A 26,997-nucleotide genomic window follows, 5' to 3' on the forward strand; every position below is an offset into this window, starting at 1 on the left:
TATAGTGGAATATTTATTGAACTGAATTGAGATGGATCTTCCTCAAATTGCCTTGTACTTAAGATCAGGAAAAATGTAACATCAATGCTTGTGTCATATTTTAATTTTCATTTTTATAAAAATTTTGTTTGCCTGTATCCTGGCATAGCTTAGACTCTCCTTGGTTTTTTTAGGGGTATATGATGGTACAGTAGGTCTAAGTGGATCACTGGGTTTGGTGTCCAGAGGCTCTACCTCTTACCTTTTTTTTTTTAACCCAATGTTATTTTATTTTCAGTTCCAAATTCTCTTCTTCCCTCTACCCCCTCACCCACCCTTTGAGAAGGCAAAAAATTCTACCTTTCACTATGTAGCCTTGTCCAAGTCACTTTACTCCTCTTGGCCTCAGTTTCTCCATCTGTAAAAGACAGCATTGGACCAAATGATCACTTCAGTCCCTTCCAGTTTTAAAGCCTCTGATCCTAAAGGGGAAGAAAATGCTTAAGGGTCTGTTCATGTAATTTTCCTTTTTGTTTGCCACAAGATATGCTGTGGGCTGGGATTATTTGGTTAGGAGTTTGAAATATTCTCAATTCCAGCTTATTTTCCAGCCCTGATAAGAGAAGCAAACACCAAGGTCAGGAACTATTCACATGGTCAAGCTAAAAACAATCATTACTTTGCACACTAGAGTGTGTGGCCTGTGCTTAGTAAAGATCAGTCCTTTCCTCATTCATCACATGCCCATTTAGCTGTGTCTGGGCTTTGATCCAGTATAATATCGATCTTTGTGCCAATGGGAGTTTGACACTGAAAAAAAACAACCACCACAACAGTCTGCAACAAATATTTATTGAGCCCCTACAATTATGTAGTATGCTATGTAGCACATTGGAGATAGTGCAGTATAATAGAAAGATCATGGGAGGACACAAGATGGTGGTGGAAAGGCAGTGACTTCTCTGAGCTCTCCCCAAGACCCTCCAAATACCTTCAAATAATGCTGTAAGACAATTCCTGGAGCAGCAGAACCCACAAAAGGACCAGGTGAAATAATTTTCCAGTCAAAGACAACGTAGAAAGTCGGCAGGAAATATCTATTGTCCTGGGCTGGGAGTGGAGGGCAGGCTGTGTTGGCACAGACCCAGCCCCAGTGCAGCCCCAGCTAAAACCCCAGCAAACCAGGAGTAGGCCTAGGGAGTTTCTGAATCAGCTGAGTCAGCAACTGTTCTGGAACTCAGCCTACAGATGGTAAGGGGGTTAAAGAGTTGGCTAGAAGGAGATTACATGGGTCTCTTTGCTGGCACTGAGGCAGGACTCTGTTGTTTTGCCCATACTTGGATCCAGGTCACAGTCTTCAGTGGTGATCTCAGGTGGGAGAGGAGCACAAGCACAGCAGAGCTTGCAGCCACAGTGGAGCAGTATTCTGTTCATAGTTCCAGGGCATAAAAGCAGGCCAGTTTGCTTGCAGACCAGAGCACAGGCCAGGAGAGTGGTGAATATACCTCTCCTTAAATCATGCCACCCTTCCCTGGATTCAAGAGAACCTGAGTTCAGATCTGACCTCAGACACCTGACAATTACTAGCTGTGTGACCCTGGGCAAGTCACTTAACCCTCATTGCCCCACACCAAAAAAAATTTTTTTTAAAGGGACATCTAGGTGGCACAGTGGGTAGAGCATTGGCCCTGGAGTCAGGAGGACCTGAGTTCAAATCTAGCCTCAGACACTTGACACTAGCTGTGTGACCCTGGGCAAGTCACTTAACTCCAATTGCCTCACCAAAAAAAAAATCATGCCACCTAGGAAGAACTAAAAACTTACAAATACCTAGAAGTGTCTCCGAAAACAGCTGCACAAAAACCTTTTGAAGACAGTGTGCCCTCCACCCTGAAAGCAGTGCCCCACTTTAACAAAGAGTTAAAAGTCAAGAAATAGGTTGGGAAAATGAGCAAAAAGAAAAAACCGCTGACCCTAGAAAATTTCTATTGTGACAAGGAAGATCAAAATATACCCTCAGAAGAAGATAACAAAGTCAAAGATCCTACATCCAAAGCTTCCAAGAAAAATATTAATTGGTCTCAGGCCATAGAAGGGCTCAAAAAGGACTTTGAAAATAAAGTAAGAGAGGTAGAAGAAAAAATGGAAAGAGAAAATGAAAGTGATGCAAGAAAAGCATGAAAAAAAAGTCAACAGTTTGAAAAGCTGAATTGGCCAAATGGAAAAGGAGGTACAAAAGCTCTCTGAAGAAAATAATTCCTTAAAAATTAGGATTCAGCAAAAGGAAGCTAATGACTTTATGAGAAATCAAAAAACAATAAAGCAAAACCAAAAGAATGAAAAAATAGAAGCCAATGTGAAATATTTCATTGGAAAAACAATTGACTTGGAAAATAGATCCAGGAGAAATAATTTGAAAATTATTGGACTACCTGAAAGCCATGATAAAAAAAAAAGAGTGTACACATCATCTTCCAAGAAATTGTCAGGGAAAATTGCCCTTATATTCTAGAAGTAGAAGGCAAAATAGAAATTGAAAGAATCCACTGATCACTTCCTGAAAGAGATCCCAAAATGAAAACTTCCAGGAATATTAGAGCCACATTCCAGAGCTCCCAGGTCAAGGAGAAAGTATTACAAGCAGCCAGAAAGAAACAATTCAAGTATTGCGAAGCCATAGTCAAGATAACACAAGATCTAGCAGCTTCTACATTAAAGGACTGGAGGGCTCGGAATATGATATTACAGAGAGCAAAGGAACTGGGATTACAACCAAAAATCACCTACCCAGCAAAAGTGAATATAATCCTTTAGGGGAAAAAAATGGGAATTCAATGAAAGAGAGGATTTTCAGGCATTCTTGATGAAAAGACCTGAGCTGAATAGAAAATCTGACTTTCGCATATGAGAACCTAGAGAATCATAAAAAGGTAAACAGTAAAAAGAAATCATAATGGATATTAAAAGGTTAAACTTTTGACATTCCTACATGGGAAGATGACACTTGTAACTCCTAAGAACTTTCTCATTATTAGGGCAGGTGGATGGAGTATATTTAGACAGAGGGAACAGGTGTGAGTTGAATATGAAGGGGTGATATCTTTTTAAAAATAAAATTAGGGGCTAAGAGAAATGCACTGTGAGAAAGGGAAAGGGAGAGCTGGAATAGATTAAAGTATCTCACATAAAAGAAACAAGAAAAAGCTTATCCAGTGGAGGGGAAGATGGGAGAGGTGCTAGGGAGTGAGTGAACCTTACTCTCATCATAATTGGCTCAAAGAGGGAATAACATACACACTCAATTGGGTATAGTAATATATCTTACCCTGCAGGTAAAGTAGGAGGGGAAGGGGATAAGGGGTGAGGGTGTGAAAGAAGGGATGGCAGATTCGGGGAGGGGAAGTCAGAAGCAAAACACCTTTGATGAGGGACAGGGTGAAAGAAGGTAGAAAATAGAGTAAATGTAATGGGGAGGGAATAGGATGGAGAAAAACAATTAGCAATAGTTAACTGTGAAAAAAAATTGAAGCAAGTTTGTCTGACAGGCCTTATTTCTCAAACATATAGAGAACTGAGTCAAAATTGTTAAGATAAGAGCCATTCCCCAATTGATAGATTATCAAAAGATATGAAGTTTTCAGATGAAATAATCAAAGCTCCCTATAGTCATATGAAAAAATGCTCTAACTCACTATTGACTGGAGAGATGCAGGTCAAAACAATTCTGGGATACTACCTCATACCTATTAGATTGGATAATAGGACAGCAGAGGAAAATGACAAATGTTGTGGGAGGATATGGGGGAAATGAGACATTAATACTCTCTTGGTAAAGTTGTAAACTGATTTAAACATTCTGTAGAGCAATTTGGAACTATGGACAAAAGGGCTATAGAACCATGCATACTCTTTGACCTAGTAATACCACTACTGGGTTGGTATCTAAAAAGAGATAAAAAACAAAAAGCTGAATTCAAAATTGAGGAGATGCCCATCAGTCGGGGAATGGCTGAACAAATTGTGGGATGAGATTATGATGGAACACTATTGAGCTTTAAGAAATGATGAGCAGGATGCTATCAGAAAAACCTGGAAAGACTTACATGAGCTGATGCAAAGTGAAATGTACTGTGTACAAAGTAACAGCAATATTGTAAGATGGTCAGCTATAAATGACTTAGCTATTCTCAGCAATACAATGATAGAAGACAACTCTGAAGGACTTATGATGAAAAATGGTATCCATCTCCAGAGAAAGAACTGATGGTGTCTGAATACAGATTGAAGCATAATTTTTTTGGTTCCTTTTTCTAAAGTTTTTTTTTTCTGTTTTCTTTCACCCCCTGACTAATGTGGAAATGTTTTCTATGACTACACAAATATAATTTATATTGAATTGCTTGAGTTCTTAAGGGGGTGGTGGGGAGGGAGAGAGGGAAAGAATTTGAAACAAAAAGTTTTAAAAATTGTCGTTAAAAATTGTTTTTACTTGAAATTTGGGGGGAAAAATTCTAAATAATGGGAAAATACAAAAAAGAAAGAAAGAAGGAAGGAAAGAAAGAAAGGAAGGAAGGAAGGAAGGAAGGAAGGAAGGAAGGAAGGAAGGAAGGAAGGAAGGAAGGAAGGAAGGAAGGAAGGAAGGAAGGAAGGAAGGAAGGAAGGAAGGGAGAGAGAGAGAGAGAGAGAGAGAGAGAGAGAGAGAAAGAAAGAAAGAAAGAAAGAAAGAAAGAAAGAAAGAAAGAAAGAAAGAAAGAAAGAAAGAAAGAAAGAAAGAAAAAAGAAAGGAAGGAAGGAAGGAAGGAAGAAAAGAAAGTCATTTCACCCTAATAAAGCCTCAGGTTCCTCAACTCTTAAGTGACAGATTTGGAATGGGACTCTGAGGTTCCTTTAAACTTTAGTTAGTCGGGGCAGCTAGATGGCGCAGTGGATAGAGCACCGGCCCTGGAGTCAGGAGTACCTGAGTTCAAATCCGACCTCAGACACTTAACACTTACTAGCTGTGTGACCCTGGGCAAGTCACTTAACCCCAATTGCCTCACTAAAAAAAAAACAAAACAAAAACAAAAAACTTTATTTAGTCAATAAATGTTTATTAAGTGTCTATTATGTGCCAGGCACTGTGCTAAGCACTGGGGATACAAATGTGAAAAAAGAAAGTTCTTTCTCTCAAAGATCTTACAATTTAATGTTGTTGTTCAGTCCTGTCTGACTCTTTATGACCCCATTTGGGTGTGTTTGTTTGTTTGTTTGTTTTGCAAAGGTACTAGAGTGGTTTGCCATTTCCTTCTCCAGATTGTTTTACAGATGAGGAAACTGAGGCAAAGAGACTTAAGTGACTTGCCCTGGGTAACACAGCTAGTAAATGTCTGAGACCAGATTTGAACTCAGGAAGATCAGTGTCTTCCTGACTTCAGGCCCAGCATACCATCCACTGTGCCACCTAGCTGCCCTAAAATGTAATGAGGGAAGAAAAAACTCAATAGAAAGCTGAAAAGGGAGAGAAAAGATCTATCTGGTACAGCAGTATGATGGAGAAATCCCAAGGAGTGCAGCCAGGAGGGAAATAAAGGGATGACTGGCCTGTGTGCAATCCTTAAATGAAAATTTGGGAAAGAGCTCTCCACCCAGAGGGGGCCCAGGAGGCAGAGGGTACCCATGGGGTGTGAGTTCTAGGACTGATGTGATCTTGTACAATGAAGAGGTTCCTGGAGTATGATAAAGTTCAGTCAGGTGGTGAATGGATCAAATCTATGATTCTGTGCTGTGAATGATAAGAAGTACAAGACAAGATATCTGCCTAGGGAGCTCCTTTGACAAATAATATATTTTTTGTTGTTGTTGTTGTTTTTTTGTTTTTTAGTGAGGCAATTGGGGTTAAGTGACTTGCCCAGGGTCACACAGCTAGTAAGTGTTAAGTGTCTGAGGCCGGATTTGAACTCAGGTACTCCTGACTCCAGGGCTGGTGCTCTATCCACTGCGCCATCTAGCTGCCCCGACAAATAATATTTTTTTAAATGTCAATCTTGGTAGAAACAATTAGTGGTGTTTGAGTTTGGAGGAGGGAAAAATCATTTTGCACTGCAGACTTTTTACTCTTCCAAATAAACTGTGGGGCAAGATATACTTGACTAAGAAGTAATAAAGAATTAATTTTTCCTGAAGGGGAAGGCCCCAGTCCCTGGTGATGTAATAAAGTTAAGACTGAGAGTTAAGAGAGCTGGGTTCTAATTCCAGATCTGCCACTAACTAGCATTTCAGTAAGTCACTTAACCTTTTGGTGTCACATTGGTTCCAGAGGATGTCAGATAACAATGTTGCTAAGGTTTGCAAAATCTTGCAAATAGACACTTGCCCACCTGCATGTCAAAACAATGATTTTTGTCACCTAAGTGTTAGAGAATGTAGTCATCTCTTCTATGGCCTGGAAGACTCCTCGGGGAAGGGATGGCTTAAGGCTAGTGGGACTAGTATATATTTCTGAATTATTGGATGGAATCAACAATGCACAAAAGGCTTATGAATTATTCAAAGCAGAAATAGTCTATATATCTTCTTGCTGCCAGGAAACTGTGCCCTTTCCAATAAAATAATTACAAATCTCAAACTCAAAGTCCCCAAATCCATGGCAGGAAGTGCTCTGAAATGAGTTGCTTTAAAAGCTCATATTTTATAAATAAGAGTGCATCTGGCATAAAGTATAGAAAGAGAATCTTTAGAGTTGTGGCAGGTGAAAGATCAAATGACTGAGGAAACAAAGGTTTGAGCTTCTGAGAATACCGATTTATTAAGCAATGCATGCCAATTGCCCCCAAAATGGGTCCAGTAGCCTACCTCAGCTTTGGCACTGGACTCCATATACAGGGGGAGATAGCTTTTTATATATTAAAAACCAATTAAGGGGGCAGCTAGGTGGCGCAGTGGATAAAGCACTGGCCCTGGATTCAGGAGGACCTGCGTTCAAACCTGACCTCAGACACTTAACACTTACTAGCTGTGTGACCCTGGGCAAGTCACTTAACTCCCATTGCCCTGCCCCAAAACAAAACAAAACAAAACAAAAAAACAAAAACCAATTAATCAGGGGCAGCTAGGTTGCACAGTAGATAGAGCAATGGCTCTGGAGTCAGGAGGACCTGAGTTCAAGGACTCAGACACTTGATACTTACTAGCCATGTGACCCTAGGCAAGTCACTTAACCCTGATTACCTTGCCAAAAAAAAAAAAAAGAAAAGAAAGAAAGAAAAAGAAAAGGAAAAAAACCAATCAAACAAGACCAACTAATTAAAAGGAAACTATAACATTAGGTGATCTGATTTCTAATTGGAGGAAACATATAGGACTTTCCAAGTTGTGAGAGGGAGAGCAAATGGTTTCAATTCCCTGAATTCAGAAAAAGAGGTGTCCCATTCCCCCAGAGTGTCTATGAATAATCAAAGGAACATGGAAACAGTAACTGATTGATCAGTCTGGGTCCAGCTTTCAGATGAGACATCGGGGTTGCTTGGAGAAGTACAACTATGAGAAAACTCCTAATCTTAGCTTTCTGGTCATTATAACCTAGGTCCTTGGTGGTTCTTTTTGTTCATTCATTTCAGTTGTGCCCAATGCTTTGTGACCCCATTTGGGGTTTTCTTGACAAAAATGCTGAAGTGGTTTGCCATTTCTTGCCATTTCTTTTTCTCCAACTCATTTTACAGATGAGGAAACTGAGGCAAATTGGGTTAAGTGACTTACCCAGGGTCACACAGCTAGTACGTGTCTGAGACCAGAGTTGAACTCAGGTCTTCACAAGAGAGAGAGAGAGAGAGAGAGAGAGAGAGAGAGAGAGAGAGAGAGAGAGAGAGAGAGAGAGAGAGAGAGAGAAAACACATCATAGAATCAGTTCAGGAGCATTAAAGCAAGAAGAGCTAGCTACGAATTCTAAGAAATTTAACTTACATACCAAAAAGCCTTTCAAAGCTATGCTGCAGTCAGGGAGAGAAAGCATTCCAACTGACAAAGGATTGTTAAGCATCTACTTATATTCTCTGTGGTAACTCTCTGTAGGCTAGTGCAGGATTATGCAAGGTGCTGCAGTTCTGAACTAGGAACATAAAGACAAAACCGAAACACTTGTTTATGTCCTATTGAGTGGATGCAGTATATGCACAAGAAAATAAATACAAGAACAGGTACAAAATCAAATAGAGGGTGAGAGAACTAACAACTGGGCAGATCAGGAAAAACCTGATTGTGACACCTTGGAGAAATCAACATTATGAGGAGAGAGGCAAGGAGAGGAGGAGGAAATGCATTCTGGATGTTCGTCACCACTTGTACAAAAGTTCAGAGGTGAAAGAGGAAAATGTATGTGTGCGTACCAGTGTGATTGGAATTGAAAGTGTGAAAAAGGAAGATGGGAGCCATATTGCAGAGGGGTTTTCATACCAGAATAAAGAGTTTGTCTCTTATCCTAGAGGCGATAGGGAGACGCTGAAGATTTTTGAGTGAAGGACTGAAAAGTTTAGATCTGTATTTTAGGTGTGTCAATTTGCCAGCTTGTTTGGAGGATAACTTAGAGAGGAGAAAGATTTGAAGCAGAAAAACCCATTATGAGGCTATTATGATTGTCCAGAAAAGAGATTATGAAAACCTGAACTAGAATTGATTCTATATGAGTAATTAGAAAGGAATGGATCCGACATATCATATAGGTAGAACTCCTTAGGCTAGATGATAATGAACAATGTATTTTTTGTTGTTTTTGTTCAGCTGTTTCAGACTCTTTGTGACACCATCTGGGGTTTTCTTTTTCTTTCTTTCTTTTTTTTTTACCTGAGGTTTCTTTCTTTCTTTTTAAAATAATAAACATTTTTATTCAAAATTTTGAGTTCCAAATTCTATCCCTCCTTCCCTCCCTCTTCTCCCCTCTCCCTGAGGCAGTAAGCAATCAGATATAGATTACACATGTGCAGTCATGTAAAACATTACCATATTAGTAATTTTGAATAAGAAAACTTGAATAAAAGAAAAAAATGAAAGAAAATGAAAAAGAGCATGCTTCAGTCTGTGTTCAATCAATATCAGTTCTTTCTTTGGAGGTGGATAGTATGCTTCATCATTAGTCCTTTGGGATTATCTTGGATCATTGTATTGCTGAGAATAGTCAAGTCATTCACAGTTCATCAAACAAAATTGTCTCCATGCACAATGTTCTCCTGGTTCTGCTCATTTCATTATACATTAGTTCATATTAAGTCTTTCCAAGCCTTTCTGAAATCATCCTGCCTGTCATTTCTTATAGCACAATAATATTCCATCACAATCATATACCATAGCTTGTTTAGTCATTCCCCAATTGATGGGAATTCCTTTGATTTCCAATTCTTAACCACTACAAAAAGAGTTGTTAGAAATATTTTTGTACAAATGGGTCTTTTTCTCTTTTTGGTGATGTCTTTGGGATATAAAACTAGCAGTGGTTTTGCTGGATCAAAAGATATATACAGTTTTATAGCCCTTTGGGCATAATTCCATCTAGGGTTTTGGCAAAAATACTGCAGTGATTTGCCATTTCCTTCTCCAGCTCATTTTTACAGATGAAGATACTGAGGCAAACAGGGTTAAGTGACTTATCCAGGGTCACTGTCTGAGGCAAGATTTGAACTCACAAAGATAAGTCTTCCTGACTCCAGACCTGCAGTCTATCCACTGAGCCTCCTAGCTGCCCATGAATAGGGGGCATCATTAATCAGCCTTTATCTTACTTCTGTTTTTTTTCTGCCAAAACAAAGAATATTCATATGGAAGGCCATATTAAGGGAAAAAATATTAAAACAAAAGCAGTTTACAAGGAACTGAAACCTAAGATAGTAAGAGAACACCTAAATTCCTTCAGTGAATTCAAGTCATCAGATCTTTATGAATTATATCTCCCAAGATACCCAGAGACAAGAGTGGATATAATGGTTGAGCTGTGTTCTGTGATCTTTGAAGTACAGGTTATTCCAAAAGCAATTAGAGATTAAATCTGCAATAAGACTTTTGGGACATCCTGTGTTGTGGAGTGTGGCTGTAGTCCAGAGAGAATAGAGATGGGTACATGTTATCTAGATTTCAAGAAAAAAAAAAAAAAGGACAGCGTGTCAGGGTGACAGATTGTCAAACTATAGGGCTCTGGATTTGACTTTGGGAGATTATTATTAAAAGGCAAACTGGTTGAATATCCAGAGGCCTTGTTCTGCTCAACATTTTTATCAGTGACTTAGATGAATGTATAGAAGCTATGCTTTACACATTTTCAAATTATAGGAAGTTGAAATGAAGATAGTGTGCTATATTGACTAAGGTGTTGGTCTTGAAGTCATAAAGACTTGACTTCAAGTCTGATCTCTGACTCATACAGACTCTGTGACCGAAATTCTTAGTGCCTCTTGACAACTTGTCAGTTATACATCAATAGCCAATATACATTGGCAGTGCTCCATTGACTGAAATCACATGTCCAGATCAAAAAGCAAAAGAAAGCTAGAAAGGATAGCTACAATGATTGAATGGTTAGAATTAGGATCCAAAGCTATCTTGATAATCTAGAGCAATGGGCTGAATCCAGTAAGATGAAATTTATTAAAGATAAATATAGGGGCAGCTAGGTGGTGTAGTGGATGGAGCACCAGCCCTGGAATCAGGAGTACCTGAGTTCAAATCCAGCCTCAGACGCTTAACACTTACTGGCTGTGTGACCCTGGGCAAGTCACTTAACCCCAATTGCCTCACTAAAAAAAAAAAAAAAGATAAATATAAAGGGGGCAGCTAGGTGGCACAGTAGATAAAGCACCAGCCTTGGATTCAGGAAGACCTGAGTTTAAATCTGGCCTCGGACACTTGACACTTGCTAGCTGTGTGACCCTGGGCAAGTCACTTAACCCTCATTGCCCCACCAAAAAAAAAAAAGATAAATATAAATAAATATTGTTGTTATGTCTGACTCTTCTTGACCCCATTTGGGGTTTTCTTGGCAAAGACACTGGCGTTATTTGACATTTTCTTTTCCAGCTCATTTTACAGATAAGGAAACTGAGGCAAATAGGGTGAAGTGACTTGCTTAGGTTCACACAGATAGTAAGTGTCTGAGGCCAGATTTCAACTCGGGAAGTTGTCTTCCTGACTCTAGACCTGGCGCTCTATCCATTGTGCCCCCTAGTTGCCCACATAAAATCCTACACTTGCATTAAAAAAATCCAATGAAACTGATTCCCAAGTTTAAGATGGAGGAGACCTGGCTAGATAACAGTTCACATGAAAATGACCTGCCTTTCATTATGGTTATCAGTTCTAATTGTCTGATAGGTACACAACGTGTGCACATTCAAGTTCATGGATTCAATTAAATTCAATCAACATTTACTCAATAACTATTCCATTGAAGACTTTGAGCTGTCATTTCTAGAGTAAGGAAACGAGTGTTTTTGCTGAAGTAGCTATAACACTGGACTTGGATCAAGGAGGCCTGGGTTCTAGTTCAAACTGTATTTCAATGTAACAATCTCTCCATAGAATTAACCACATCAAGCAGTTTTCCCTATCCCTCCCACACAGACTTCTCACCATTAGAAAAAAAAAATCTTTCTCACTCAGCCATTTCACTGAATAGGAAGCACTGACTTCTTCCCTCCAGAAACTGTAAATACCAGTTTTTTCACTTGTCTGACTAATAAAAGTTAAAAGAGGAGCTGGAAACATCTGGGGGAGAATCAGCTGATCATTTAATTTTCAGCCTGCTGTCACGGGCCCAAGAGGTCTGTATAATTTAGATAAACAGTTGAAACTGTGGGTTCCTGGCTGAGCAGAATTGAAACGACTCTCATCCTTGCCCTTTGATCTATTCTGATTGGTTGGCCAGTAAGCTGCTTCCCTCTTAGCTGCACACAATGTTTAAAATGGAACTCTTTTTGTTAACGGCAATTCAGCCCACCTCGAGTACATTGTACCTTGAACAGGGGTCAAGGACAAGACCTTGTTACTGATTCTTCTTACTGAGACAACAATCCTGTGAAAAGGAAAAGGGGCTTGAGTCTAAGTTTCAGGAGAGAGTTTTGTGAAGTTTTTCCTAAAGCAAGACCCAGAATATCAACACCTGCAGAGATCTGGGGTGATTAATGAAAGCTGGTGCTCTGGAAGCGCTTTAAGTTTCTGTGTGGGGAGGAATCAAGATTTGGTAGCTACAGTGTAGTGGAGAGAGGGCACTGGAGAAGTCAAAGACAGGGGAAAGTCCCACTTAAATAAATAATAGCAAAAACTGGAAGGAAATTGGGTAGCTATTGATTGGGAAATGGCTGAATAAATCGTGGGATAGGAATATAATGTAATATTATTGCATCATAAGAAAGTAAATATTGAAATGTCAAATAAACTTGAGAAGACAGATATAAGCAGAAGAATAATTTACATGGTAACTTCATAAAAAAATTTAAAAGTCCTCAGAACTCTGATCAATGCATCGAACAATCATGACTTCTGAGAACTAACAATGGACTGATAATATCCCAACATACTCATTAGAGTTTGGGGGGGTGGGTAATTGGGGGTTAAGTGACTTGTCCAGGATCATACAGCTAATAAGTATCTAATGCTGGATTTGAACTCAGATCCTCCTGACTCCAGGGCTGGTGCACTATCTATCACAACACTTAGCTGCTCCCTGACAATAGGTATAGAATGAAGATTTTCAAGACATTTTCAGATAAGAGAGAGATTGGAGGGGAACTGACAGTGATATAAAAAAAGTTGGGGGGCGGCTAGGTGGCGCAGTGGCTAAAAGCACCGGCCCTGGATCCAGGAGTACCTGAGTTCAAATCCAGCCTCAGACACTTGACACTTACTAGCTGTGTGACCCTGAGCAAGTCACTTAACCCCCATTGCCCTGCAAAAACAAAAACAAACAAACAAAAATAATAATAACGGAAGGTAAAGAAATAAATGTGTGGCACATGAAAGAAGGTACAACTTAGGTATTAAAATGGAAAAGAAAAAATTTAGTTGGAGCATCTAGGTGCAGTGGATAGAGGGTAGGGCTTGGATTTCAGGAAAACCTGAGTTCATATCCAGCCTCAGATACTTACTAGCTGTATGACCCTGGGTGAATCACTTGACCTCTGTTTGCATCAGTTTCCTTATCTATAAAAAAAAGATAAAATAATAGCCCCTCTACCAGCCTTGCTGTAAGGTTCCTATGAGATTTTATATATATATATATATATATATATATATATATATATATATATTTTTTTTTAGTAAGGCAATTGGGGTTAAGTGACTTGCCCAGGGTCACACAGCTAGTAAGTGTTAAGTGTCTGAGGCCAGATTTGAACTCAGGTACTCCTGACTCCAGGGCCGGTGCCCTATCTACTGCACCACCTAGCTGCCCTGAGATAATAATTTTAATGCCTGGCACATAGTAAGCACTATATAAATGTTAGTTGTTATTGTTATCTCATAAGGTCTTTAGTTCTGTGTTGTTTAAAAATGTATGGGGTGGGGGCAGCTAGATGGTGCAGTGGATAGAGCACCGACCCTGGATTCAGGAGTACCCGAGTTCAAATACGGCCTCAGACACTTGACACTTAATAGCTGTGTGACCTTGGGCAAGTCACTTAACTCCCATTGCCCCACAAAATTAAAAAACAACAAAAATTCAAAAATGTATGGGGTGCCCTATCTCTGTCCCAAGTTTTAGGGAATTTAGCAGGAGTTTCTAATATATTGTTACTTAGAAATTAGAGGCTATACCACCAGTTTGGGGCATTAAGCATTTATTAAAGCATATTAAATATTAGTAAAAAGAGAGCCGTGCCCTGAAAGTTCAGAGGGGAGAGAGAGAAAAAATGCATCTGCTCCCTTCAGAGTTCCCAGGCCAAGAGCAAGATCCTGTTCTTCAGAAACTACTAAGAGTGGTTCACCTTCCTCAACCCATTTTGATAAGATTGTTCTCTCTTCTTGATTGACCTGAGATCTTATCTTATTCCAAGGTGATTAGCTCATTTACTCAAGCATTTTAAAATTGATTCCAATCAGTATAACTCAGCTCCTTTCTATTTATTGTTTATTTTGGTAAAAGAAATATACTATTTATTTATTTTTAATTTTTTTATCCTCATAAAAGTATTTTATTATTTTCCAGTTACATGTAAAGACAATTTTCATAAGATTTTTAGTTCCAAATTTTTATCCTTCTCTCTCTTCTCTCACCCCTCCTTAAGACAGAAAGCAATCTGATATAGGCTGTATATGTACAATCACATCAAACACATTTCTGCATTAGTCATATTGGGAAAGAAGAATCAGAACAAAAGGGAAAAATCTCATAAAAGAAAAAACAAAAACAAAAGTAGAAACAGTATGGTTCAATATGCATTCAGAATCCACAGTTCTTTTTTCTGGATGTGGTGAACATTTTCCATCATGAGTTCTTTGGAATTGTCTTGGATCACTGCACTGCTGGGAAGAGCAAAATCTATTGCAGTTGATCATCACACAATGTTGCTGTGACTATGTACAATGTTCTCCTGGTTCTGCTCACTTCACTCAGCATCAGTCCACTTAAGTTTTGACAGGTTTTTCTGAAATCTGTCTGCTCATCATTTCTTACAGCACAATAGCATTCCATTACGTTCATATACCACAACTTGTTCAGCCATTCCCCAATTGATGGGCATTCCCTTGATTTCCAATTTACTATTTATTTTTGTTTTGTCTTTTTGTTTTTTGGCGGAGCAATGGGGATTAAGTGACTTGCCCAGGGTCACACAGCTAGTAAGTGTCAAGTGTCTGAGGTTGGATTTGAACTCAGGTTCTCCTGACTTCTGGGCCAGTGCTTTATCCACTGTGCCACCTAGCTGCCCCCTACTATTTATTTTTGATGGCCTTTTGTGTAACCAGCATTGGGTGGGAAGGAAATAAGCTGGGAATAGTAAAACAAGTATTACCCTCCCCTTTAGAACAATTAAGGAAAAGTGTTATTCAGAGTGTGGCAGTAGGCAACTAGGTGGTGCAGTGGATAAAGCACTGGCCCAGAAGTCAGGAGGACCTGAGTTCAAATTTGCCCTCAGATGCTTGACACTTATTAGCTGTGTGACCCTGGGCAAGTCACTTAACCCCAATTGCCTCACCAAAGGAAAAAAAAAATTGCCAGAGAGTGTGGCCGCAAATGTTTAACAATTGGTTCTCTGAAAAAAAAAAGTATCTAAGAAGCACTTTTAAATTCAACCTGGATTATTAATATTTTGAGGAGGCAACTGGGTTAAAAAGCCAACTTCTTTGTTTTCATGCTCTTCTCCTTATTGTGACTCTGTAAGTGATATATTTCTCCTCATTCTGCTTGATTTGGTGTCATGGTGAAGTCAACTTAAAATTGCAGGCTAAAAGCCTGAAAAGGTTTGAGAGCCACAGCTAATAATGGAATTTTTGCATCAAAGAGTATGGAAATTTAGTCACATGCATAATTCTGAACAGCTCTCCAAAATTGCTGTACTTACTCAGAGTTCCACCAACATAGGTATCAGTATGCTTACCTTACACAGCCCCTCCAGCATTGATTATAGCCATTTTTTGTCATGTTTGCCAATTTCCAGGGTGTGAAATCTCAGGATTTAAAAATTCGCATTTCTTTTATTATTGGTACAACAGACTTTTAATAATATTATAGCACAGTTATCCCTTCCACATCACAGGGGCTATGGAATCTGTGCTCCTATAATCTGGAAAATCCAAGTAAAAATTTGGGGCTCTTCCTTCGTACTGGAGAAGAAATCTGAATTTTTTCTTTTTCTTTGATGGGGTAAAGTTTGGGTTGATTTTATACAATACTATACAGATAATTTTTGCATTTCTGAGTTTTTCAACTTTTTTGGAGTCTTCTGTTGGCCTTCATATGTTGTCTGCAGTTTTCACAAAACTCCCCAAAGATTCCCATTTAATTTCTTATGCTGACCCATGATACATCAAAATCACTATGGGGAAAGTCACAATGTGGAAGGGATAACTATTAACTATTCTCAGACATATTTTCCCCTTAACATCCATGTACTAACACGACAGACAAGCAAAGAGGTCAACCTATTTCTTTACATTCCCTTCTAAAGAAATTTTAATCATTGAATTGAAGTTCCAGCACTAACTGAAGTTCCAGCACTAACTGAAGTTCCAGCACTAACTGAAGTTCCAGCAAAAATTTTCATTGTTCTCAGAGGCCTGATAAAATCTGGGAACAAGATCAAGTCAGTGCATAATTGCCTGGGCTTTCTACACTGATTTAATAACATCTTTTCACAATTGTTCTGTAGTACAAAAAATACTGAATGAAAATTGTACAGGCATGAATATATTTGACTATCTTTTCTACAGGGTTCACTTTGACAAGGCAACAGTTTGCTACTGGAGCTGGGCAATTGTGAGATTATTAACCTTTTTTGGGTCGTGGCCCCTTGGACAGTCTGTGAAGTATATGAACCCCTTTTCAGAATAATGTTTTTAAATGTATAAAATAAACTTACATAAGATTGCAGAGGAAACCAATTGTGTTGAAATACAATTATAAAAGTATTTTTTAAAAAATAAGTCCATGGCTAATACTGAGTGAAGTGAGCAGAAACAAGAGAACATTGTACACAGCAACAGCAACCTTGTGCAATGATCAACTATGAAAGACTTAGCTCTTCTCAGCAATATAATGATCTAAGACAGTTCCAAAAGAACCATGATAGAAAATGCTTTCCACATCCAGAGAAAGAACTATGGAATCTGAATGCAAATCAAAACATACTATTTTCATTTTGTTTTTGGTTTTTGCTTTTTCTTTCTCATGGTTTTTCCCTTTTGTTCTGATTCTTCTTTCACAACAAGACCAATGTGAAAATATGTTTACATAATTGTACATGTATAACCTATATCAGACTATTTCCTGTCTTGGGGAGGGGGAGGGAGGAAAGGGAAGGAGAAAAATTTTTAACTCAAAATCTTACTAAAATGAATATTGAAAATTATTTTTGCATGTAATTAGAAAATAAAATAAAATACTATTAAGTGCAAAAAAAAAAGTTTACAGGCCCCAGGTTAGGAATTTCAGGAAGATATTTCCTTCCTGTCATTCTATTACTTGTTTACACAAGCAGAGCAAGCAAAGATAGAAGCATTTCTACACAAGTCTGCATACTAACAGATACCTAGGCATCTAGGGAATAGGGTAAGAAAGGGTCCTGTGAATAACATGGCAACTTTGGCAAAACCAACGGTATACAATACAACTAGCAATTTATTGTGCAACCACAGGGTGGGTAATGTGTCATTGGTGATACACAGGGCAAAATGAAAATCAGTCTCTCTGTCCTAAAAGAGTTTACATTCTGCTAAAAAATGGCAATGGGCTTGTGTCTTTAGCATTGACGTTCCTTGATGGGATAAGATGCCATGGCTACTTTGATGCTCATCTCATGGTTTGATTCACTTTGCTTCACACCAATTCACTTCATTTCTAGTGTGGTATAATGGAAAGAACACTTACAGTCAAAAGGCCTAATTTCAAGTCTGGGCTCTGCCAAGTATAGCTGGTCACAATCTCTCCAAGCCTCAGTTTCCTCATCTGTAAAATGGGGGTGGTGATACCTGTGCTACCCCCCTCACAGAGTTGTGGTGAAGGATCTACCAAAATGATGTATGTAAAAGTGTTTTGAAAATCATAAAGTACCATATAATGAATATAAACAATTATTACATAGTTTATATGTTATATGGTATTCATTAAATTATGTACAATATAGAAACTATCATGTATTAGTATATAGATGAATATAAACTATTATTATTAGTCTGGAGGTATGGGGCAGAAGGCAGAGTGGGATGGAGAGAAGGTAGAGGCCCCGGGCTTAGGAAAGCTAAGGTTTAACTCAAATTGAATTTGGAATCCCCATTTTCCTAGTCAAGGCTTGGCTTCTGTTCCTTGCCAGGCCTACTAATGACCACACTGTCTTCTTTCTGTGTCTTTTAGGATGGCAGCGCTCCTTATGGGGCCAGGTATGTGGGATCTATGGTAGCTGATGTTCACCGCACCCTGGTTTATGGAGGGATCTTCATGTACCCAGCCAACCAGAAGAATCCAAAAGGGAAGGTAAACAAACGCAGGGTCTATGTAACCCTCTTCAGCTTTGCCCTGTCTTTTGGTAACTCCAATGCTTGTTTGCATCTCTAGCAGAGAACAGTCAGAGGGAAATAAAAATAGTTAAAATGCAAGAGTGAATGTTGAGATTCTGGAGGAAAATAATAATAAAAAAAGGCAGAGGTGTCCTGGGCCTAGAATGCCTTCCTCACCTACTCACATATAGCTTCAGAAATCCTTCCTATGCTTCAAGGCTTAGTTCAAATGCTTTGTCTTAGGGGCAGCTAGGTGGCTCAGTGGATAAAGCACTGGCCCTGGATTCAGGAGGACCTGAGTTCAAATTCAGCCTTAGATACTTGACACTTACTAGCTGTGTGACCCTGGGCAAGTCACTTAACCCCCATTGCTCCACCAAAAAACCCCCACCAAAACAAAACAAAACAAAAATAAAAACAAATGCTTTGTCGTGAGGGAAATATCCATTGATCTTTGCCAATCAGAAATGATTATTTCCAGGGGCAGCTAAGTGGCACAGTGGACAGAACACCAGCCCTGGATTCAAGAGGAACTGAATTCAAATCTGACCTCAGACACTTGATACTTACTAGCTGTGTGACCCCAGGCAAATTACTTAACCCTCATTGTCCCACCAAAAAAGAAAAGAAAAGAAAAATTATTTCCTTCCCTTTGACTTTGCTAAGTATTTTTCCTCTCTCTCTCTCTCTGTCCCCTCCCCCTCCCCCCCGCCCCCCCAGCCCATAATGCAGATTTGCCCTGAACCTTATATCATCGTATAGATTTGCCTGGATGTACTGAGGGAACATATATATTGAAAGTTGAGCCTTAACTGAATGCCTGGGCAGTACCCACAGGCTTTAAGTCTGCATTTCCTTTTCTCCCATGGCAGAATCTCTCCAAAGTCTCTTTCTGATTTAGGATTAGAAAATTATTGTAGGGGCAGCTAGGTGGGGCGGTGGATAAAGCACCGGCCCTGGATTCAGGAGGACCTGAGTTCAAATCTAACCTCAGACACTTAACACTTACTAGCTGTGTGACTCTGGCTAGGTCACTTAATCCTCATTGCCCCCCCAAAAAAAATTAAAAGAAAAGAAAATTATTGTAACCTAATGTCTAATTACTAAACTGTACCCATTTAGCATGTTTTTGTTTGTTTGTTTGTTTTAGAATTTCTCTTTTAACAAGCCATCAAGGGGGGCAGCTAGGTGGCGCAGTGGATAGAGCACCGGCCCTAGAGTCAGGAGTACCTGAGTTCAAATCCAGCCTCAGACACTTAACACTTACTAGCTGTGTGACCCTGGGCAAGTCACTTAACCCCAATTGCCTCACTAAAATAAAAATAAAAATAAAAATAGAAAAAATAAAAAACAAACAAGCCATCAAGGACCCTCTGGGTCTGAGCATTTCTGGTTTGTTCTCTAAACTTCAAGATTTTCTGTAGGCCTCCATAACAATGAATGGAGGGTGGAGAGGGGAAAAGGCAGATAACCCTTTAGAATCCTAGAGCTACTTCTGGGTAGGCATCTCTGTCTACTTCAGTGCTTTATCCCAGATTTAATAATATTTATATTGTGCTTACTAAGCACAGGCACTGTGCTAAACACTTTGACAATTATCTCATTTAATCCTCACAACAACCCTGGGGAGTAAAACTAAGGCAAACAGGTTTAGTGACTTGCCCAGGGTCACACACCTAACACCTATAAATGTCTGAGGCCAGATTTAAATTCACAAAGTTGAGTTTTCCAGATTGCAAGCCTGCTGTTCTATCCACTTTGCCACCTAGCCGCCTCTATTATCTGCTTTTAATCCATAAATATGGCTCTCCTCAAACTTTTTCAGGCTCTCAGCCTACAATTTTAAGATGACTTTACCACAACATTAAATCAAACAGTATGAGGAGAAACACATCACTTGCATAGTCACAATGAGAAGAGCATGAAAACAAAGAGGTTAGCTTTTTAACCAAGTTACCTCCTCACAAGGGTCCATCTTTGTTCCCAGAACATGGTTATTTTGGTCATTTGTGCAGTATGATTTTCCTACAAGATAATCTTACTAAATTGGTCAAGAAGACATTTTTTCTTTTTCTTTCTTTCTTTCTTTTTTTTTTTTTTTGCAAGGTAATGAGGGTTAAATGACTTGCCCAGGGTCACACAGCTGGTGTCAAGTGTCTGAGGCTGGATTTGAACTCAGGTCCTCCTGAATCCAGGGCTGGTGCTTTATCCACTACACCACCTAGCTGCCCCCAAGAAGACATTTTTCTTACATCAGACAAGGATTTTCTAGTCACTCATTAGGCCCTGAACAGTGGCTTCTATTCAAAGAGGAAGCTTGTTGCTCACCTCTGCTTCCTAATTAGGAGGCAGATATCCCAAAAGGCATGGAGAGCACAAGTCCTGACTGCTATAATTTCTTCCTAGGCCGATTGGCTGATGGCCTAGTGGGGAATCCAAAAACAATTGAGATGAGTGCCAATTGGCAGCTTCATCTCTCCCTGGGGGCCCAATTTCAGGTAGTTCTCATAAAAAATGTTAAAGAGACAAAGGGGGTGGGACAATTCTAATTCTACCATGTGTTTTAAGAAAGACTGGGATTTCAGAGTCCTTTGTGGGAAGCCCAGTCATGTGGATGGTGTGTTTCCCTACAGCTCCGGCTCCTTTATGAATGCAACCCAATGGCCTTCATCATTGAACAGGCAGGGGGCATAGCGACCACAGGCACCCAGCCAGTATTGGAAGTGAAGCCAGAGGCCATTCACCAGCGAGTCCCTCTCATTCTTGGGTCCCCAGATGATGTGCAGGAGTATCTGGCTTGTGTTCAGAAGCATCAGCAAAGTGGCCAGGATGGACGCTAACGCTACATTGTTTCCTCTTCTGTTCTCAAACCCTGCGTCCAGCACTCCCCGTTCTGAACTGAATGAATATTATCTGGTGAAGATAACAAGGGTCACTTGATGTGTACATTGGAACAGAAAGGTAAAGCAATGAAGTCCTCAAGCCAGGTCCTGAAACAAGAAATGTCTCAATGGAAGGTGGTTAAAAACAAAATAAAACAATCTGGGCTTTGTCTTGCTGTCTGTTGTGTTGTGTCAGGGAAATAAAGCGTCTTGGAATGCTACATTTGTTCACACACACGCACACACACACCCCAACAGCTGGCATCTTTTCAAATGCTGTCAGGGTTGAGAGTGCTCTCTGATTTCACCACTATTGATTCTGAAATTTGAATCTGATCTACCCTGAGGTGGCTGAATTTTTTTTCTTTTTCATGCAATATACAAGTATACACACACACACACATACATATATAATATATTTACACACACATACATACATATGCATATATGTATATACATGTTTCTTAAGTAGTCAGTACATTTTCTTGGAAAATATTTGTCCTTTCTTCTAGAGGGTTTTCCTTTGGAGTAGCTCAGGACACATTCTGAAGTCTCTGATGTGATATTTTTTGAGGGGCAGCAAAGTAGTGCAGTGGATAGAGAGCCAGGCTTGGAGTCAGGAAGACCTGAGTTCCGTACCACCCTCAGCCACTTACTAGCTGTATGATCCTGGGAAAGTCACTTAAGCCTGTTTGTTTCAGTTTCCTTATCTGCAAAATGAGCTGGAGAAGAAAATGGTGAATCGTTCCAGTATCTTTGCCAAGAAAACCTCCAAAATGGGTCACAGAGAGTTGGACACAAATGAAAAACTGAACAACAAACAACATACATTGACTTTGAGTGTTCAAATTCTCACCTTCACGCTTGCTACTTGTGGGACTCTGGGCAAGTCAGTTAACTCCTCTGGGTTCCAGTGTCCCCATCCATAAAATGAAGAGTTGGACTAAGTGCCTTCAAAGATTCTTTGTAGCTCTAAGCCTATGAGCCTGTGAATTGGTCAAGATGACCTTTCACTCAACTTTCAAGCCATCATAGTCCTAAAGAAAGGAAGCTGTTGCTCTTGAAATGATGGTTTGCTTGAACATGATTTCATAGGAGTCAATTACAGAAGCACTAAGTGTCAGAGACGGGATTTCATTCCAAATGCAGCATGTTTTCCTATTCAACCTCATCATTTCAAAGAGGAGAAAACTAAGGCCCAAAGGTCAAACAAGTTCCCCAAAGTCACACAGATAATAAGCAGAGAAGGAATTTTTAACTCAGTCCCTCCAACTCCAAATCTAGGGATTTTTCCATTATACCATTCAATTTCTTTTTTTTAATTAAATTTTTTCAATTAATTAAAAACCTAGGGGCAGCTAGGTGGCGCAGTACCGGCCCTGGAGTCAGGAGTACCTGAGCTCAAATCCAGCCTCAGACACTTAACACTTACTAGCTGTGTGACCCTGGGCAAGTCACTTAACCCCAACTGCCTCACTTAAAAAAAAACCCAAAAAACAAAAAACAACCCCCCCCCAAACCCTGCCATTCTCTCCCTCTGACCTTCCCATTCCTTATCATGAAAAAGAAAAAAACAACTCTGTTATAAAAATGTACAATCTAGCAAAAGAAATTACTCCATTGACCATATTCCTTCCCCCACCCCAAACATGTCTCAATCTGTACTCTGTCAGAATTTGAGTGGCATATATATTTTATTATGAGCCCTTTGGAATCCTGGTTGGTCATTTTATTGAGCAAGTTCCCAAGTTTTTCAGAGTTTTTTTTTTTTTGTCTCTACAATATTGTTATTATTGTATATTTTTTCCTGGTTCTACTCACTTTACTCTTTATCAGTTCATATAAGTCATTTCAAGTTTCTCTAAAACCATCCCCTTCCTTATTTCTTTTTTTTTTTCTTTTTTTGTGAGGCAATTGGGGTTAAGTGACTTGCCCAGGGTCACACAGCTAGTAAGTGTGAAGGATCTGAGGCCGGATTTGAACTCAGGTCCTCCTGAATCCAGGGCTGGTGCTCTATCCACTGTATCACCCATTTCCTTATTTCTTATGACACAATACTATTACGCCGCACTCAGAGATTAACTAGGTGGCCAAACAGATAGAGCACTGGACCTGCAGTCAGAAATTCCTGAATTCAAATCTTGACTTAAATATTGCCATGTAACCCTAGGCAAATCATTTAAGTTGTTTGCCTCAGCTTCCTTAATTGTAAAATAGTATCTACCTCTTAGGATTGCTGGGAGAATCAAATAAGATAATATTTATAAATCGTCTGGTTCATAGTAGCCACCAAATAGATACTAGCTATTATCCTTTTTACATTCCTATACTGTGACTTGTTCGGTCATTCCTCAAATAATGAGCTCAGTTTCTAATTCTTTGCCACCACAAAAAGAACTGCTATAATATTTTTGTACAATTGTATAAAGGTTCTTTTTGTCTGATTATTGGGTCAAAAAGTATACACAGTTTAGGGGGCAGCTAGGTGGTGCAGTGGATAAAATACAGGCCCTGGATTCAGGAGGACCTGAGTTCAAAATCTGGCCTCAGACACTTGACACTTACTAGCTGTGTGACCTTGGGCAAGTCACTTAACCCTCATTGCCCTGCCCCCCCCCAAAAAAAGTATATACAGTTTAATAACTCCTTGAGCATAATTCCAAATTGCTTTCCAAAATTACTGGACCATTTCACAATTCCACCAATAGTGTATTAATATACATGTTTTCCCATAGTTCCTCCAGTATTTGAAATTTTCCCGCTTTTGTCAGCTTTACCAATCTAATGAGTAGGAGGTTGAACCTCAGAACTATTTTGATTTGCATTTGTCTAATTGTTAGTGATTTAGAGCATTTTATATGGTCATCAATAGATTTGTAGTTCTTGCTCTGGACATCATTTGATATCTTTAATAGCTTTCTTCCAAAGACCTCAGAAAATTTTACATCTATGATCTCTTCACCTCCATTATTTCATTTATTGTAACAGTATCTCAGAAGGGGGAAAGAGTTCGCTATCATTATCTTCATTTCAGAAATTGAGAAAATTGAAATAAAGAATGCTTGAGTCAAGTCACTTTACAATAATACCCAAGGTCTCAGGGAGCTATTGAGTAATCACTTTTTTTTTTTTTTTGCAGGGCAATTGGGGTTAAGTGACTTGCCCAGGGTCACACAGCTAATAAGTGTCAAGTGTCTGAGGCAGGATTTCAACTCAGATCCTCCTGAATCCAAGGCCTGTGCTTAATCCACTGTACCACCTAGATGCCCCTGAGGAATCACATTTTCTAACTGATTGTCCTATGTCCTGTTTCTCTATTGCTAATCATAAGATTTTTTTTCTTGGAAGGCTGATAATCTGTTCATAAACCATCTTCTTGGAAGTTAAACTGAAATCACATGACAACATCCTGTGATATAGTCATGTTACAAAAGCTACCTGGAAAAATTAGTGTGGAACAAAGGTTGGGGTGCACAAGAGAATTCATTGCAAATATTTCTTTAAATTGGTGGCTTGTAATTTATGTCCATATTTTTAGTATTAAATAAGATCGTTTGTATTTTTTTGTTTTAAGTTTGGCCATATGGAAGTACTTGCCTACTATGTGCAAGGCATTGTGTTTTATTATAGGGATGAAAATGGCAAAGTAATTGCTCTTGGGGAGCAGAACATAGATAAATATAGTGCAAGGCAGAGTAAGATGGGAGACAGATCTAGACAAAGTATCCTAGGAAAATTTGAAGTAGAAAATATTTTTAGTTGGAGGTTGGGGGAAGAATCGGGGAAAGCTCCTGGGAGTCTTGAAATGGATTATGAAAGATAAAGCCCTACTGTCAGCTACAGATTTATGTAGCAAACTAGGATTTCAGAGCAAAGAAGGGATTTCAGAGATGAGTTAGATGACAGGAGTTAGCTAGGTGGCATAGTGAATAGAGCACTGGGCCTGGAGTCAGGAAGATTCATCTTTTTGAGTTCAAATCTGGGCCCAGACACTTACTATAGCTGTGTGACCCTGGGTAAGTTATTTAACCCTGTTTGCCTCAGTTCTACATCTTTGAAATTTGAGCCAGAAAAGGGAATGGCAAACCACCCCAATGTCTTTGCCAAGAAAACCCCAAATGGGGTCATGAAGAGTTGGAAATGACTGAACAATAACAAGTCCAACCCTCATTTTTTCAGAAGAAGGGAATTTGTTAGAGATTCTGAGAAGTCAAACAACTTGCCTAAGGTTACACAGTCAAGCTGCAGAATTAGAACTAAAAGGCCTTGTCTATCAGGCAGAATTCAATAAGGCCAGCTTGTAGAAAATTAGATAGTTTGTATGACTTTCTGTGTGTCAGGGAATCAAGATGCATGGTAAACTAATTATTCACAGGTTTTGTTTTTTTAAAGGTGTGTGTGTGTGTGTGTGTGTGTGTGTGTGTGTGTGTGTGTGTGCACACGAGATGATTAACACTGTAACATCTTCAATGTGATACTATGGAAAGAGCATTTTATTGGGCAGGGCAATGAGGGTTAAGTGACTTGCCCAGGGTCACACAGCTAGTAAGTGTCAAGTGTCTGAGGCTGTATTTGAACTCAGGTCCTCCTGAATCCAAAGCCGGTACTTTATCTACTGAGCCACCTAGCTTTCCCCAGAAAGAGCATTTAATTTGGAGTCACAAATCCTGGGTTCTAATCCTGAATGAGCTAGTTACTACATGGGTGACCTCTGGAAGTTCATTTACAAATCTTGATATATCATTTTCATTACTTTTAAAGTGAAGAGGTGGACTGGATGGCCTCTAAAATCCTTCCCAGCTCTAAGTCTATGATCCTCAGAACCACTAGGGCCCATGATCAACCAGCTTAAGAAGGAGACCCGAATTTTTTTATTTTATTTTTTGTGTGAGGCAGTTGGGGTTAAGTGACTTGCCCAGGGTCACACAGCTAGTAAGTGTCAAATGTCTGAGGCCGGATTTGAACTCAGGTCCTCCTGAATCCAGGGCCATTGCTCTATCCACTGTGCCACCTAGCTGCCCCTGGAGACCTGAATTTTAGTCCTGCCTCACGCACTAATTTGATTGTATCACCTTGGGCAATTCAGGTACCACTTTGGGACTTCAGTTTCCTCATTTGTAAAATGAAGGGGTTTGGAATATATGACTTCTAACATCCCTTTCCAGACCTAAAGTTCTATAATTCTCTGAAGATAACAAAAAGCCATTGAGGTAAACAACAGTCAGTCTTGTTAGTTCAAGTGGAGCCCCTGAATGCTAGTAAATTAAGCCTGGATTCTGAACTTTCAGACTCTGAACACTTGTCACATCTCGTAAACACACACTGTCCTGACAGCGTTCATTCCTCTGCCAACTGGCAGGCCACGAGCATCATGTTTCTACTTCAGTGCTCAGCTTGATTTGCTTTTTGCAGCTGAACAGATGAAACCTGAAACTCTTAACAAGGAGCATGAAGTCAACACACTCCAGTGTTTCTAGAACTAAGAGGAGGGGGGAAAAAAGGCCCGTTTTCCAGGGGATCCATGTGGCTTCATTGAGATGCATTTATCATTTTTAAAAAATGGAAATTCCCTCCTGGTATCCCAAATCTGTGCTGGGAGAATTTGGTTGCCCCTTGTCATTGCAGGAAGTAGTCTTTTGGGGTTAGGTGTCTCACCTCAGACTCATGATCTGGTGCTGGCATGACTGAGAGGAAAGGTCCCTTCCTCCAGAGATTGGTAAATGAAATCTAACCCGACAGCTGTGCTCTCTAAGCAAACATGCTCTTAGCAACTAGAGTTGAACTCTATCACCTGTCAAAAAAAACTCATCAGTTCCAGGTTGTTGTTGTTTTTAACAGTGGGAGGGAGAGAGGGCCTCAGAGGGAAGGACTATGTTAATACAAGAAACAAATAAGGAGTAGGGGGAATAGAAGCAGTTTTGACAAAGTTGGGTGGCTTCAGTGGGGCCAGGTGAGTAAAACCTTTTAGAGAAAG

At 39.5% G+C, this 26,997-nt stretch overlaps 1 protein-coding gene across 1 annotated transcript in view; it reads left to right on the forward strand.

Annotated features, from left to right (window-relative positions):
- FBP2 (fructose-bisphosphatase 2) overlaps positions 1 to 21,183 on the forward strand; it is a 65,377-nt gene extending 44,194 nt beyond the window's left edge. Inside the window, exons 6-7 of the mRNA XM_043975935.1 lie at positions 17,999 to 18,118; positions 20,775 to 21,183. Of these exons, the coding sequence (XP_043831870.1) occupies positions 17,999 to 18,118; positions 20,775 to 20,981 (327 nt within the window). The 3' untranslated portion in view covers positions 20,982 to 21,183. The remainder of the gene's footprint in view (positions 1 to 17,998; positions 18,119 to 20,774) is intronic.
- The last annotated feature ends 5,814 nt before the right edge of the window (positions 21,184 to 26,997 follow it).

This window comes from Dromiciops gliroides, chromosome 1 (assembly GCF_019393635.1).
Source record: "Dromiciops gliroides isolate mDroGli1 chromosome 1, mDroGli1.pri, whole genome shotgun sequence".
Taxonomy (NCBI): Eukaryota; Metazoa; Chordata; class Mammalia; order Microbiotheria; family Microbiotheriidae; genus Dromiciops; species Dromiciops gliroides.